At 46.8% G+C, this 15369-nt stretch overlaps 2 protein-coding genes and 1 long non-coding RNA gene across 5 annotated transcripts; 1 reads left to right on the top strand and 2 right to left on the bottom strand.

Moving 5' to 3' along the window:
• Positions 1-569: 569 nt before the first annotated feature.
• On the bottom strand, positions 570-14371 carry LOC120690977. Its single transcript, XR_005682057.1, has 3 exons — positions 14361-14371; positions 14022-14024; positions 570-1548 (listed from the first exon to the last, which is right to left on the bottom strand). It is a non-coding gene; the product is annotated as an uncharacterized LOC120690977 (long non-coding RNA).
• LOC120690975 (type I inositol polyphosphate 5-phosphatase 4-like) lies at positions 1757-6687 on the top strand. 3 transcript variants are annotated; one of them, XM_039973916.1, is made up of 13 exons: positions 1757-2396; positions 2493-2580; positions 3179-3256; positions 3464-3551; positions 3776-3880; positions 3978-4475; positions 4622-4757; positions 4919-5112; positions 5219-5327; positions 5410-5552; positions 5649-5912; positions 5993-6132; positions 6219-6687. In XM_039973916.1, exons 1-11 carry the CDS (start codon positions 2367-2369, stop codon positions 5866-5868), a joined length of 1689 nt encoding a protein of 562 aa, XP_039829850.1. In that variant the 5' UTR covers positions 1757-2366; the 3' UTR covers positions 5869-5912; positions 5993-6132; positions 6219-6687. The 3 variants fall into 3 exon arrangements, with proteins under 3 accessions (XP_039829850.1, XP_039829849.1, XP_039829848.1); XM_039973915.1 differs by lacking the exons at positions 1757-2396; positions 2493-2580 and having other exon boundaries at positions 3034-3256; positions 5649-5889; XM_039973914.1 differs by lacking the exons at positions 1757-2396; positions 2493-2580 and having other exon boundaries at positions 3034-3256.
• Positions 12497-13658, bottom strand: LOC120690976 (non-specific lipid transfer protein GPI-anchored 5-like). The gene is made up of 3 exons (XM_039973917.1): positions 13201-13658; positions 13001-13072; positions 12497-12822 (listed from the first exon to the last, which is right to left on the bottom strand). Exons 1-3 carry the CDS (start codon positions 13535-13537, stop codon positions 12686-12688), a joined length of 546 nt encoding a protein of 181 aa, XP_039829851.1. The 5' UTR covers positions 13538-13658; the 3' UTR covers positions 12497-12685.
• Positions 14372-15369: the final 998 nt, after the last annotated feature.

Here is a 15369-nt window from a genome sequence, read left to right as displayed (position 1 = left end):
GTGGCGCATGCCGGGGCTGCAGACCTGCAGTGGCTCAGTGGTAGCAGCAGCCAGCGCTACGGGGCAAAGGCGCTGTGTTTAGTTCCCACCCCCATAAACGCAAAAAAACCGTCACATCGAATATTTCGACACATGCATGGAATACTAAATAAAGTCTATTTATAAATTTTTTTGCATAGATGGGCTATAAATCGCGAAACGAATCTAATGAGTCTACTTAATCCATGATTTGCAACAGTGATGCTACAGTACCATCCACTAATTATTAATTAATTATGAATTAATTAGCATCATTAGATTCGTCTCGCGATTTACAACCCATCTGTGCAAAAAGTTTTGTAAATAGACTTCATTTAGTACTTCAAATTCGCAAGATTCTATCGCAAATTTTTTTTCAAAACATCTAAACACGGCCTAAGTATAATCTATCATACATACTCCTACAAACGATGCGATTTGTGCACGGAATCTGGTTGGAAACCCAGCAAATGGCATGCGATTTTCACACCTTCCTTTTGGCGGAGGCAGAAGCCTGTTTCTGATCTGTATTGCCATTTGGGGTCACCAGGGTTCACCTTACCGACGGTAAAGCGATTTTCGCCAACTAGCGGTATCGGTAAACCGGCGGTAAATCGCCGAAAACCGCTAGAAACCGCTCGAAATGACAATTCAAATTCAAAAAACCGGTAACCGTTGTTTACCGACCGGTAATCGATGTTTACCGACCGGTAACCGTCGTTTTTAACAGGTAAACACCGTATGACTTTGGAAAATTAAAAATTTTGGCAGCATTTCACCGTAATTTTGTAAATATCATTACTGATGGTATATATCAAACAATTATATAACATTTACACATACATAGAATAGAAGTTCATATCCATAAAAATAGAAATTCACATCCATAGTCCATATAGATCATCACAACAATAGTCCATGCAAATCATCACAACCATAGTCCTCACAAACCATCATCGTCAATATATATAATACATAGTAGTGGTTTCCGGTCCAAATGAACAAATGAACAAATGAAAATATATGTACATATTTGAAATATGAACACACATATATACATATAGCTAAAATGAACAAATTAACATCCAACTACCATGAACAAATGGATCCATATAGCTAATATGAACACATGTTTTTGAATATAGCTACACAACAAACATCTAAAAATCAATGTAAAATCAAGAAATACTCACAATGCAGTGGTTTCCGGTCCAAACGCGCCGATTTCCGCTCAGAAAACGCCGAATACCGCTCGGGATTAGAGGATACCGCTCGGGATTACCGGTCCGAAAGTTTTTTTATTTTTTTGAGTGCCCAAACAGTCAAATATTTGAACATGTTCTATATTAGAATGATGTATGTCATCTCTACTTTCTTACCATATTTTTTCCTTTTTTATTTCAAATATTTTTGAAAATTTTAAATTCGGGCGAAATTTTTCGAAATTTACCGCCGGTATGGGTTACCGCCTAGTAGCGGTATCGGTAAAAATCGGCGGTAACCGGCGGTTACCGATCGGTAAGGAAAACACTAGGGGTCACTCTCCCAGGCCAGCACGCGCACCTTTTCTTCCTCCCAAGAAGGCCATGGCCCCAGCTCGCCCCAGCTTACTGTTAAGCAGCTTGGGTTTGAGCGAGCTGGCCGAGATTAGGGGCAGATTAGAAATAGAGAACCCAGAGCTCGGGGACAGTGGCCACGCGGGCAGCGAGGACTGAGCGGGGATAAAAGAGCGCAGATCTGCGGGGGCAGGCCATTGCGTTTCGCTTTCGCACTGCACGCACCACCAGACGCCGCTCTGCTGTGCTGAGCTCTCTACCTCTACTCCTAGTCCTGTTCCTGCTGCCCGTGCCGCTAGCCTGCCTGCTTAACCCCTACGGAGCCGTAGAGCGCGAGGGAGGCCTACGGAGAGGCGGACGAGAGCATTCGGGATTTCAGGAGCGAAGCGGTGGCGACCTGCGCTTGCCATACCGCTACGGCGCTAGGCTGCAGCTGCTGCTGCGGAGCGGGGGCAAGCATTCGTTGCTCCCCATTGCGAGGAGAGGAAGATTTGGTGGGGGTGTTCTCTTCTTTCTGCGCCAAGGGAAGCTGGATTCTTGATCCCCGGCGCGGTTGGGCTGTGGCGGCAAGCTCAAGCATTTGGCCCTATACTCGGCAGTCGGTCGATTCGGACCAGGATTTGCGGCTTCCCGGATCAGAATCTTGCCTTGAGCTGAAATTTGTGCGGGATTTGAGGGTTCTTTCCGCCGAGGGCGCGCCCTGCCTTGTTTGGGGGGCAGACAGGAGACTCCCTGGAGGGGTAGAGAGGGGTGCGGATTCCTCCATTGCTGTGGACGGGGAGGTATGAGACAATGAGGGAAGAGAGCAACAAGAAGGGCAAGGTATTTGCTTGGTTTCACTTCAATCTGGGCTGGGTCTTGTTGTTCCGTTTGCTGTGTTTTTGATCGGCTTGCTCTGCCTTGCTTGTTCATCTGCAGCTCTCCTGGTCGAAATCCCTTGTGAGGAAGTGGTTCAACGTCAAGTCTAAGGCGCAGGATTTCCACGCGGATTACGATGCGAGCCAAGGTGACGTTACCGCTGCATTTTACTGAAATCGTTTTGATTCAGTGATGAGCATCTTGCGGCACTTCTTTTGTCATCGCCAAGTTGTTTTAGCTTAGTTCTTAGCTGTTGAAAATCGAAGGCCCAAGTCTCAAGTCTCAACCAACGACCTCTGCTTTTACTTTTGCTGCTTTTGTGTGCCTGGCTCTCCCAAACTGTGGTTTAGGAATGTTTGTTGAGTGGAATTTTTATCATCTTGTGCTTGAAGTTTCTTGCATTTACCAGATTTTCCGGTCTAAGTTCCTAGATTTGGTTCAATGATAAATACATTACCATCAAATATATCACAATCATACACGGCTACCTTAAAGTCTTTGTTCCTGGTATTGGTCCTTAGAATGTCCCAATCAGACACCTTTTCCCAACTGATGCTGATGTTTGTCTGTTGCTGCTTGGAATTTTTGTATCTTTCTCGTCTCATGGCATGCTTACATGTCAAGTTTCCACTTTCATTTCCGAGACGACAGCTCTGGCTACTCTGCTCAAACGGACTCAAACAAATGGCTTCTTCTTTGCATCTGCTGTATCTGTTTGTTTAGGCTAAATTTGCTTAGTGGTTCAGGAAGGGAGGAGCATGGCGATGAAAGGAGGACCAGCTGCTCAGAGAGGGAGGCAGGCACAGCTAAGAAAAGCAGAACTGGTCAGTAAAAAGCTTTTGGACCACCCTTCTCTCTCTTTCTCTCTCTTAAGGCATCAAAGATTGCAGCTACCTCCCTTTCATTTTGCCAGAGATCCTCTTTTTGATAAACTTATTTCATTGGTACTCCAAATGAAGTTTTTTGTCTATGTAATTTTTACTGGTTCATCCGATTAATCTTTGCTTTTGTTGCTCCTTAATGACTTATAGACGGGTTGTCGAAGCGGAGTATTGATCGAATCCGTGGAGGAAGGAATGATGTCGATCAAGCACGCCTGACAGAAGTTCAGAATTACAGGTAGAGTTTTTTCACTGCATGTGCTTCTTTGCCTCGTGGGCTTAGAAACTAAATGAAATGTCCGGAGAAAAAACAGATATGTTGTGCAATAGTAGTATGGTGGTGTGCAACTCAGCTTTGAAAATGAGTCAGTTATTATGAACCATATTACTCTTAGGTAGTTCTTGCGGTTTGACTTTACTGCAATAATCTGACCAAGTTCCTTTTCTCCTTTGCTTTTGTAGAGTGTTTGCCTCCACATGGAATGTAGGTGGTAAATCGCCACCAAGGGGATTAAATCTTGATGACTGGCTCCATTCTTCACCTCCAGCTGATATCTACGTGTTGGGGTGTGTACTGCCCAAGGGCTTCCTTATTTTTGGACAGAAATTGACTTAATTATATGTTCTTGAGTTAATCCCTAAGATTTCTGTTTCTTGTTGTCAGATTTCAAGAAATTGTTCCCTTGAATGCTGGAAATGTTCTTGGCACTGAAGATAATCTCCCAGCAAAAAAGTGGGTATCCCTTGTTAGGAGGACATTGAATAAGAACCCTGGGTCGTGCTGTTATGGTGGCTATCGCACACCATCTCCTGTCCCTGATCCAGTTATTGAACTGGATGCTGATTTTGAGGGATCGTCGAGAATGCAGGACAGTCTTTCATTTTTGCATCGTCGATCATTCAACCTTAGCCGGAGTTTAAGAGTTGAAGGGAACCATATGTTATCGCAGCCAAGATTGGATCGTAGGTTCAGTGTGTGTGATCCAGTTAGCTTGGGAGGCAGGCCAAGTGACTTTGATGGAAATTTCCCATTCATGGGATCACCAGATGATGGTTGTATTGAGGAGGATACAAGCAATGGAACATATCTTTCACCCTTCCCATATGGCTATGGTGCCTCAGCGCCCATGGAAGAAAATAATGATCAGCCAAATACATCTAGGTATTCTTTTCCATTTTTTATAAATCTGTATACATGCTTGTTCTTGTATACAATTTTTATACTTTTGTACCATTTGACCTTAACAATCCTATTATGCTTTGTTTCTATGTTCCTGAGACTAACTACAGATGTTTTGTTTATACCAGGTATTGTTTGGTTGCCAGCAAGCAGATGGTTGGTATATTTCTCACCATTTGGGTACGCAGCGAAATAAGAAATGATGTGAGAAACCTGAAAGTTTCTTGTGTGGGTAGAGGACTAATGGGTTATCTGGGAAATAAGGTAAATTATGTACATTCTGCATGGTTTTCAGTTCTGACCTGCTATGCATTTTGCTTAGAAATTTACCAGAAAACATTTCAATGTTCTTAGATTGATCACCTTAGACGTGGATGTGGATAACTACAATATTGACTACTGGACATGCTTTTATTTTGCGGCAGGGTTCTATATCCATAAGCATGTCTTTGCACCACACAACCTTTTGTTTTATCTGTTGTCACTTGACCTCGGGGGAAAAGGAGGGAGATGAACTGCGAAGGAATTCTGATGTTATGGAAATTCTAAGGAAGACTAGATTTCCTCAGGTCCGCGGTGCTGGTTATGTTAAGTCACCAGAAACAATTCTTGAGCATGAGTACGTATCTATGCTCCTTTTTTTAGAGGCGATGCTCCTTATATGCATAGTGGTGTAGTAGCAACAGAGAACTGGCACTAATTTGATACTCCTTTTGTTCCTGCAGTCGTATCATTTGGCTTGGGGATTTGAATTACCGGATCGCTCTTTCGTACTGCTCAGCTAAAGCTCTTGTTGAAATGCATAATTGGAAGCAACTATTGGAGAAAGATCAGGTATTTTTCTATTGTTCTGTTACAGTACCTCCTTTTTCTAGTAGGTGTGAGAACCATGTCTAAATTCCCTGCTTTGAAACAGCTTCGAATAGAACGGAGATATGGGCGTGTTTTCCAGGGATGGAAAGAAGGCAGGATCTACTTTCCTCCAACATATAAGTACTCATTCAACTCAGATCTTTATTATGGTGTGCGCCCCAAAGAAAAGCGGAGAACACCAGCTTGGTAATTTTTTTTGTCCTAGTATCCACCAGAATTGCATCCTGCTTTGAGTCACTCCACAGGAACTCCCTGATGTATCTTTTCTTTGTCTGATTGAAGGTGTGACCGCATTTTGTGGTATGGTAATGGCCTCATGCAATTGTCCTATGTACGTGGAGAATCCCGCTTCTCTGATCACAGACCCGTGTACAGTATTTTCATGGCTGAGGTTGAAATTGTCCGTCCTAGAAGAAGGAATATGGGCTATTTCAGCTCTAGAATTGAGGTGGAAGAGCTTTTGCCGTATGCTTACAACTCTGGAGGAATGAAGTTCTACTAATTTGGCTCACATTGCCATATGGTTGGAGCTTGTTTTGTACTTAGGTAAGCTTGGTCTATTCTCGATAAAACTGCTTGTTTTTACATTTAAGCGTTCTGTTCACACAACTGCCTTGATGACACAGGTTACTGGATCCCTGATGTAACTGTGGTCAAAGATTGGTTGGATGATCAGGTGTAAACTTGACTTCTTTTTAATCTGGTTTTCATTGCTAGATTTTAGCCAGATGCTTGAGAAGCACATTGCAACAAAACTAACATAAAGGTAACTAATTTGTAGTTTGGTGATTTGCTGCAAGAATCTAGAAGTCCTGGATATCTTGCCTAACATGTCCTATGCTGCTGTTGCAGGATAGTTGGGCAATTTTGCAACTGACCATTTGCTTGTGAACAGCCATGCTCAAACAAGGATCAGCCCAAATATGTACATAACTACACAGCTCAAGAAACCTTTTCCCACCATTTTAATTTTCTCTCTTTCTAGGGATGTTAGTTTGCGTATATCAATTTTCTTCTCCTTTTGCCTTTGGGAAACCTGTCAGTATGAGGTTTGGGGTGCATGGGTATGAGCATGAGATGTAAAATCATTGCAAATCGGCAAAAGGTGAAACGATGCTTGAATTGAACTGATCCTGGATCATGATCTCCGGTGCTGAGGGAACAGTGATCGATTGATGTGACTTGCGAGGTTTGCAAATGTGTAATCATATCCGTAACTTTTATCCCTGTGGTGCAGTACCTGAGAAGCAAAATGATGCCTGCATTTGCTGTGCTCATTGCTGTGACAGAAAAGAAAAATGTGGGGTTAAAATTTTACTAATTCTTGGTCAGAGTCTTGTTTCCTGGAAGGTGTGCATGGTGCCATACTCTTATCAGATTGCTTGCCCTCCACATCAGACATGGTGTCTGGTTTGAAAGCATTCATTTCGGCAAGTTGGTTACTCTTGTAATCTTGCTTAGAGCTGAATTCTTTTAGACGGGAGCTGGCCGTTTGCTTAGAGCTTGTGATGTAATCACTCGTGTTGCCTTGTTGAGAGAGCAAGGTTTGACCACCTTTTGGGCCCAGCAGGTGTAGGGAAGTCACGTGCTGCGACCTCACCCTTCACCTACCGGCTTGGCTACCTTCACTTGAATAGGCTTTGGCTCGTGAGATGTGATTGGGAATTTAAGATGCTGGCTTTGACTTCTGACTGGTCGTTGCCTGCTGACGTTTCTCGATTCCCTGGAATCCTAGGCGAAGAACAGCTCCGTAGCTGTCAAAAACTCAGGACGTCAAAGGTGAAATCCGACAAGAAATAGCCGGTGAGCTGTGAATTGTGGTCTGCATTTACCAGGCGCAGCTAAATTTGAGCTACGGTCAGGCTGCTGGTAACTGCCCCCCGGTGTTCGGAGATGAGAACAGCAAAAGCAAAAGGATGCGATAGAGAATGGATAGATGCCGCTGTGCTGCGCTGCAAGCAAAGACAGAGTAAAAAAGATAAAGCAGCGGGAGGCCGGTAAAAGTGGGGAAAGGACGGAGCTGTAACTTTTTTTTTTTTTGAAGAATCGGAGATGTAACTCGATCGTCGCAAGCAAAGGATGAGAGGACGAGCGAGCAACGCATCTGCTCATCCTTTTGACCGTTAGTCGCCAAAAAAAACCTACAGGGTAAAACCGCTCCCACAGTATTATTTGAGAGGTAGAATGACCTTCTCACAGCAGATCAAGAAAACTCCCGAACCCCTGTTCCATCATACACAGAGGTCCGTCGTCTTGTGAGTTAGGCCATGTTCCACAGTGCTTTGGACTTAAGGTAGGCAAGAGGTTTTTTTACCCCTACACTACCAACCGAAAAATCCGTCCCCGAATCCCGGCCGGCAGGCAGGGGCGCTACTCAGGGCTGCTAGCCAGTCGGCTTCGCTGCCGTTCGCGACCGTTAGTAGCCAACAATCACCGTGTTCGGCAGGCTGGAGCTGGAATGCTGTGAGAGAAAAATACTGTTGGTCTAACTGGAGCTGGAGCTGGTGGCTGGAGTGGTGTGAGAGAAAATTACTGTAGCGCTGGAGGAGAGTAGACCAGCCGAACACAGTGATGCCGTGGCCCATAGATAGTACGGCGATGGCATCGAGATGACACTGGCTGGCCGTCGCTGTCGACACGCGGCTTTGCACGATTACGAAGCAGGCTCGTCGCGGCCGACCGTATCTTCTGAAATACTGTACTGTATCCATCCAGTATAACCACTGTTTCCCATTGGTAATATACGCCGCCGACTTGTGCAAACGTTTGGCCTTGCCGGCGCCGGCTTGCTGGTTGTTGCTCGCTCGTGTCCGGGGTCCCGGCCCGGGGGATGGTCCCGGCCGTCAGGGCGAGGTGGCCTGCTGGTAATGGCTCTGTTCGTCTCGCAGCTTTAGCAGCCATTGTTAACCAACCAACACATTGTCCAGACCTTGCTGCCAGTGGCGGATGCAGGATTGGAGGTAAAGGGGCTGAAACAATAGAAATATTGATTTATGTGAAGATTTAATAGTGATTTAGAGGTCTTGCTACAGTGTTTTGCGTGTAATTAGGGGGCTTGAGCCCCCCTAGCCCCCTCTGTATCCGCCCCTGCTTGCTGCCTCGTGCTCCGTGAGCACAGTCTCCGCAGTGCCGGTTGGGCCAGATTCCATCCATAAAAAAGTCGGCGTACGTCGCTAACAGTATTGGAACCATGCGTAGTAGTACATGTATTTTGGTTTTTTTTGTTGCACAAGAAAACCTGGCATTTCAGGCTTTATATAGCAGGTCCAAAAACAATAGTTCTGTTTGCATCAGCTAGCCAGCAGTATTTTTCTTTTTAACCACCAGCTATCAATTCGTAAATAATATTTTTCTTTTATAATAAATCAGCATCGTTTATTAGCCACAACCAGACGAATAGAGCTATAACACGGTGGCGAGAGACGAGAAGAGAGTGTGCAAACTGCAAAGGTGAGAACAGATAGATGGTGACGACACGGCACGTAGTGGTACGGTACGGGCCTCGAGGAGTGGAAAACATAACTCTGCACTCGGCAGTCGGCCTGGCGACTGGCGAGGCCAGCAGCTGCACGGCACGGCAGTCAGTACGAATCTTGACGCAGCCCAGGAGGCCGGAGGTAGAGTAGAGGTGTGTTGGGAGATGACAGGAGGTACCCCGACTGCCCGTGCTCAGTTGCTCACTCCACTCGCCGTTCTTTTTGTCAAGTCCGATCTCAACCACGCCAAGAGAGGCGAGGATCGGAGAGGGGTGGAAATTAAAAGAAAAAGAAGCAGTGGCTGTCCGTCGCATCCTGAACAGGGTGAGAGCATGGTTAATAGTAAAACCAAATGTTTGGTTATAAACCAAGTGATAAGAGCTAAGTTATATAATAGTTGTCTCATATTTATCTCTATTTTTTTTTTATTATTATGTAATGCCATGTCTTACTTTCTCTTTCCTACTCTTCTCACATGTATTTTTATTTAGGTCCACAAATGCATATGCTTCCATGTCAAGCTTGGTGCTAGAACAAGAGCCAAACTCTTTTCTCTTTCCTCCCTTCTCTTCTTCACATTAGTAAAAATACTGACTAGCTTGTCTTTAAGCCCATTGTTATACCTGCTCTCTAATGGATGCATGGCCGTACGCATCGCTGCCACTGAAACCGATGGATGGATGGAACTGATGACTCGTCTTCCTGTGCATTCGGAACGAAAACTTGAGCGCTGACTTTTTTCAGAAGTCTCTATCACATCAAAAAAAATCTTACTATTTTATAGTATTAAATAAAATCTGTTTATAAATGTTTTTTGACAGCTGAGTGCTAATTCGCGAGATGAATCTAATGAGTCTAATTAATTCATAATTTGCTACATTAATGCTACAGTAACCATCCGTTAATCATATATTAATGTATCTCATTTGATTTGTCTCGCAATTTAGCCTCAAGATTCTGCAGTTAGTTTTATAATTAACTTTTATTTAATACTTCTAAATACTAAAAATTTCCAAAGACTTAAAAAAAGTCTCTGCAGCCAAACAAGCCCTAGCTTAGCTTTAAGCGAATTGTTGTACCTGCTCCGATGGATGCATGGCCGTACCCATCCCTGCAACTGAAACCGATGGATGGATGGATGGAACTGATGACTCGTCTTCCTGTGCACCCGGAACGAGAACTTGAGCGGAAGTAAAGGGTGACGTACGTGCATGGATGTGAGCTCGAGCGGAAAGGCTAGCCCAAGCCGAGAGACTGATGGCGGATTGATGGACGGACGAAGAGACGGACTTGCGGGGTCCCTGTGGGCTGTGGGTGGCTCCATGCACGCGTGGCTGGGCAGGCAGCACACCGCACAGCCCTGCGCTGCAGCAACAGTCGCGGGACGGCCGTTTGCATTGCCTTGTTTTAAGACCTCGGACGCGTCCGTGGCCGCAGCTGTTTTTGTCGCTCGCTGTTTTGCAGTGCAGTGCAGTTCCCGGGCCGTCGACGGTCGACCCACCAGCTTGGCAGTTGGTGCGCGCGTACGTAAGCCACATGTACGCATAGACGCACCGGGCGGCCGCCGCGCGCGTTGCGCGCCATGCCAATCCGTGCAAGTGCCACCGGAGCACGGCATGGCTTGGGCGCCCGGCCGGCAGGAGGACTACTCGTCGTATGTAAAAAATTCAATTCCGGGCGCGGCGGGACGTGGAGAGACGAAGCAGACGCGCGCGGGCTGCACTACCCGGCTGCTGGCTGCCGGCCTCCTAGCTCTACCTCCCTGCCACAGCCCCATCGCCAGCGTGGTGTCCTGTTACGCGGACCGAGTGATGCGCCAAGCGTGGTACGGATAACGACGGTCCGTGTCACGCCGTCCGTACGGGCGTGCTCGCTGCATGCATGGAACTGTGCGTACGTGCGCGCACGCATGGGGCTGGGCGGCGTACGGGCCGGGGCTTGCACTGCACGCCGCACGGTTACAGTCGTCGGCTACGTACGTGTATGCATGGTCGTCAACGCGCGGCAGCGCTTTCAATGCCCGGCACGAAGTGCCCGTTTGCCCAGCACAAGCCGGCCGCGCGCTCCTCCGATCCGATACATCATCCACCTGCATAGGAAAAAGTCTATATCACCCCCTCACCTATGGGCGGTGGACTACATAATTCCTCAATCTATGAAACAGTCTATATCACCCTCTAAACTTTCCAAAACCGGTCAAATTACACCCTAAAACTTCTTTGAAAAATTATAATAAATCACAAAAAATTATAAAATAAAAAAATCAATTGTGTTAGACTCCAAATGAGTAGATCTACACAGTGAACATATAATATGGTATGCTTTAGTATATTTTTTTGGTTGCAACTTTAGATCTATACTTTTCTTCGTAGCTGTAAAAAATGCATTAAAACATATCACATTATATGTTCACTGTGTAGATTTACTCATTTGGAGTCCAACATAATTAGATTTTTCATTTTATGTTTTTTTGTGATTTACTATGATTTTTCAAAACTGTTTTAGGGGAGTAATTTGACCGGTTTTGAAAAATTTAGGGGGGTGATATAGACCGTTTTATAGATTGAGGGGTTATATAGTCCACCCCTAGGGTTATATAGACTTTTTCCACCTGCATATGCCTGTGCACACAGTGCACAGTGCTGCACGCTCCGTCGTTTGCCATGCATGGGAGCTCAGCTGAGGAGCACGCGGGGAGCCGGCGAGCGTTGCGTGTACGCGGTGCGTGCCATTCCCGGAACGCACGCGTGCACTGCATGCGCAGCGCATCGGATACTACTGACGTGTGGGCGGGCGTCTGCCACAGTGATTTATTTTTCTTTTTCTTTTATTTCCGGATATAAACACACACGCACTTCGTCCGTCTTGCATAAAGATTGTTGCATGCGCGAGGGCCGTCTCGTCTGCTCCGGTCCTGATGCAGTAGTACGTGCCGCTGTAGGCTGCAGCATACATACTGTTGTTCCGACACGTGTGTACGCTACGTAAATAGTTTTGCATTTCCCCTGGCTAGCTTTTCAGGAGGTTTCTGTGTGCGTAAAATGAAAAAGAAAAATGGGAACCGCATGCACATGGACCAACGTTAAGGTTGCGGCCCATATATAGCTGAAGCCAGGCTGTAATATTGGGCCGGATCGGAGCAGGCCTTATCCACTTTCGCTGTGGATCTACTATGATTGTTTAGCATTGTGTTATAATGAAATTTCAGTCAAGGACACAGGGTGAGGAGCGAATTTCGCACCATTTACATGGTTTTCATTCAGGCAAATATATATAAACCCTGTTGCAGCGTCTTTTCTGTACAAGGTTTTCAAACTTGTTTCATAAGTTAAGAAAGGCAATAAATAATTATTGAGGGCGACAAGTCGGTCAGGTTTGTTTCTTACCTAGTGTCTAATGACATCATCAGGTTTCTTACCGCGCGAGGGCAGCTGGAGCTGGTATGGAATAGGCTCAGTTTTTTTTTCTCTCTCTGCTGATTCCGCCTGTTCGCCTGAAAAGAAAAAACAGCTCCAAACGGGCCCTTCCTTGAAAGGTTACAACTTTGGATCAAATGAACTTGGTAAATGAGCAAAAGGAGAACGCAGTTGGAGTAATGATGCAACAGAACAACATCGAGAACTCGATGCCGGTAAGGTAAGGCAAAACTTAACATGCATCTAGAACATTAACTTACGAGCGATTTCACCACGAACAATATTTTTTACTGTGGTAATAACCAGATACAACCAATAATATTACAGCTGTGATGCCCAAAACTCAATGCCATGATCAACCAACTCACGCTACAACAATGACACAAACACATCATGAACGGCTGTGAATCTCCGAACGCCGAGATGCTCACACGGTCGCTAAGGCCGCGTAGACGGCGACAGCTGCGAATGCGAGCGCCAGGCTCACCGCCCCCCGGATCGACGCGCCGGCGCCAGATGTCAGGTAGGGCGCCGTCGGCGTCGCCTTCGATCCGCCGCTGGCCCCTGCATGGGTTCCCGTGATGATGTAAGAAACAAGCCGTGTGGGTGTGGCAGCTCAGCAAAGAAAATCCAAAGCTACTCGCAGTATCCGTTGCAGCTTGACAACGAAGGCTAAGGCGCGGAAAGGAAAAAGAAACGAAGGATGCAGAAGCAACGAAATGGGCGATGGTGGTTGTCTTACCTGCGGTCGCTGGCTCGCCGGCCGACGGCGTGGTCGGTGTCGCGGCGCCCGGTGCGTTGCCGCCGCCGGCAGCTGCAAGCAAGAGCAACGAAATCAGTTGCAGTAGTTTGATTGAGCTACTACGCAAGAACCAGCGGCGCCGGCAGCTCTGCACTGAACCGGCGGCCGGCGGCGTGGTGTGGGTTTGGTCGAGCACTCACAGTTGCACTTGCTCGCCGGCGGGGTATCGACGTTGCAGGCCTTGGGGAGCTCGAGCGCGCGCTTCTTGTCGATGGTGACGCCGAGGGACGACGAGTCGCCGCTGAGCGCGGCGCAGAGGCACTGCGGCTTGGACTGCACGACGCTGGCGAGCTGCGAGCAGCACGAGGACGGCGGCGTCGACACATTGCCGCTGATGTAGTTCAGGCACGGGTACAGGCTGATCAGCGTGGTCGTGCACGACCCCGATTGCGCCGACGCCGGCGAGGCCAGCAGCGCCGCCGCCACGGCAGCCACGAGGCACGCCACCGCCAACGCTCCTGCTCTTGCCGCCATCATGCTTCTCTGCTGGGTGCTGGCTTCGCTAACGCGAGAGCAGAGGAGACAGATGCCTCCTGAGTTCTTGAATTTGGTGGTGAGAACCGCTGATTGCTTGGTTACTGATCTCTGTGTGCTTATGTTCTCTGGATTTATGCTGATGAGACTTTTATAGGACGGATTGGTTTGGGAGGTTGGACGGGTTGGTTAGCTTTGGTGAGCTGCATCTTCCTAATAATCTGTCAAAAAATAACTTTGGTGAGTTGCGCTTCCTAATCTGTTACGGAATAATCTTTTTTTTCTCTTAGATTCGTGAAGGAGTGGTTACGGAATTGGCAGTAATTGATACGGGGTCTCTGCTGAAAAAAAAAATCTTTTGCTCGGAATTTCAGCTGGTGTTGGTCCTTGTTAGGTGCTGCTAACAACGGGTACTGATGAGAGCCTTGTTAGTTGATCGATGTGATCTTGTTTCTGAGCCGTAACGTGTGTGATCCTGAGCCCTGACCTGCTCGATTGTGTGCTCGCTTGCGCCATCGGGCTTCCCAGGGGCTGCTAAGCAACCACTTGACGTCTATCAGTCTATGCATACTTTGTTGTGTGTTCACCTACTGTAACAGCCCATGAGCCAGATGGGCCGGGCCGAATCCCGAGTTACTGTAGCTCGCTACTGTAGCAGATGTGGCACTGTACATCTGCAGGAATTGTCACATACTGAGAGTTGAAGGGAAGCCAGACCAATTTAAATACCAAGCCCAGGAAGGCTAAATAACTTCAGTTGCGATCTTTTGCGCGAAGCGAGGACGAAAGCGCAAGAGAATTATTTAGCAGGTGTGTTTTACTCAACGTGCAGAGTAGATCTTAACCATTCTCCTGGGCCGGGTCATTATAGTGGTATCAGAGCCGACTCTCGCGGTTTCACGTCACATACGGGCAGAAGTGCGCGGGCATGAGCGCGGGCGCGTGGGGGCACAGATGCCCTCGCACGGACGTCGCACAGGGACCATTGGCACTGGACGCACGGACGTGGCACATGTGACCGTTAGCACTAGACGTATGGGACGTGGCCAAGAGAGGAGATCCTGGTATTTAGGTTGGTCTGGTACTCGACGGGGACGTCTAGTTCTAAGGGGGGATGATTGTAACAGCCCATGAGACAGATGGGCCGGGCCGAATCACGAGTTACTGTAGCTCGCTACTGTAGCTGCCGTGGCAATGTTCATCCGCGGGAATTGTCCCATACTGAGAGTTGAAGGGAAGCCAGACCAATTTAAATACCAGGCCCAGTGAGGCTACCACCGGAATTGTCCCATACTGAGAGTTGAAGGGAAGCCAGACCAATTTAAATATCAGGCCCAGGGAGGCTAAATAACTTCGGTTGCAACTTTTTGCGCGAAGCGAGGACGAAAGCGCAAGAAAATTTAGCAGGTGTGTTTTACTCAACGTGTAGAGCAGATCTTAACCGTTCTCCCGGGCCGGGTCGTTATACCTACCCTGGTGACACTAACAAATTCTTGCTACTGCTTAAAAAAACAATTCCTTCTACCATCATATTTTCCCTGTTTCCTCTTAGCTGATTCCACGCGTTTGATTATTGTTTTAGTGGCATAGGTGGGTACTTTTCACGAAGATTAGGGGGTTACTTTTTTTAATAATGGTAAAGGTGGGTAATTTAGATACATGTTTAGGGGGTTATTTAGTCTATTTTTATAATGTCAGAGGTGAGTAATTTATTAAAAAGATAACAGATCCAATGATTATTATGATTTGAGTAGTCAGATGGATGGCCATATGTTTTTTATTTTCGTGGGAATTTCTAGGACTTCTCTATTTTTACACAGTGTCCACCTACGATC

Source organism: Panicum virgatum, chromosome 9N (genome assembly GCF_016808335.1).
Source record: "Panicum virgatum strain AP13 chromosome 9N, P.virgatum_v5, whole genome shotgun sequence".
Lineage (NCBI taxonomy): Eukaryota > Viridiplantae > Streptophyta > Magnoliopsida > Poales > Poaceae > Panicum > Panicum virgatum.
The sequence above is the reverse complement of the archived record's forward strand: the minus strand, read 5'-3'. Positions and strand labels throughout refer to the sequence as shown.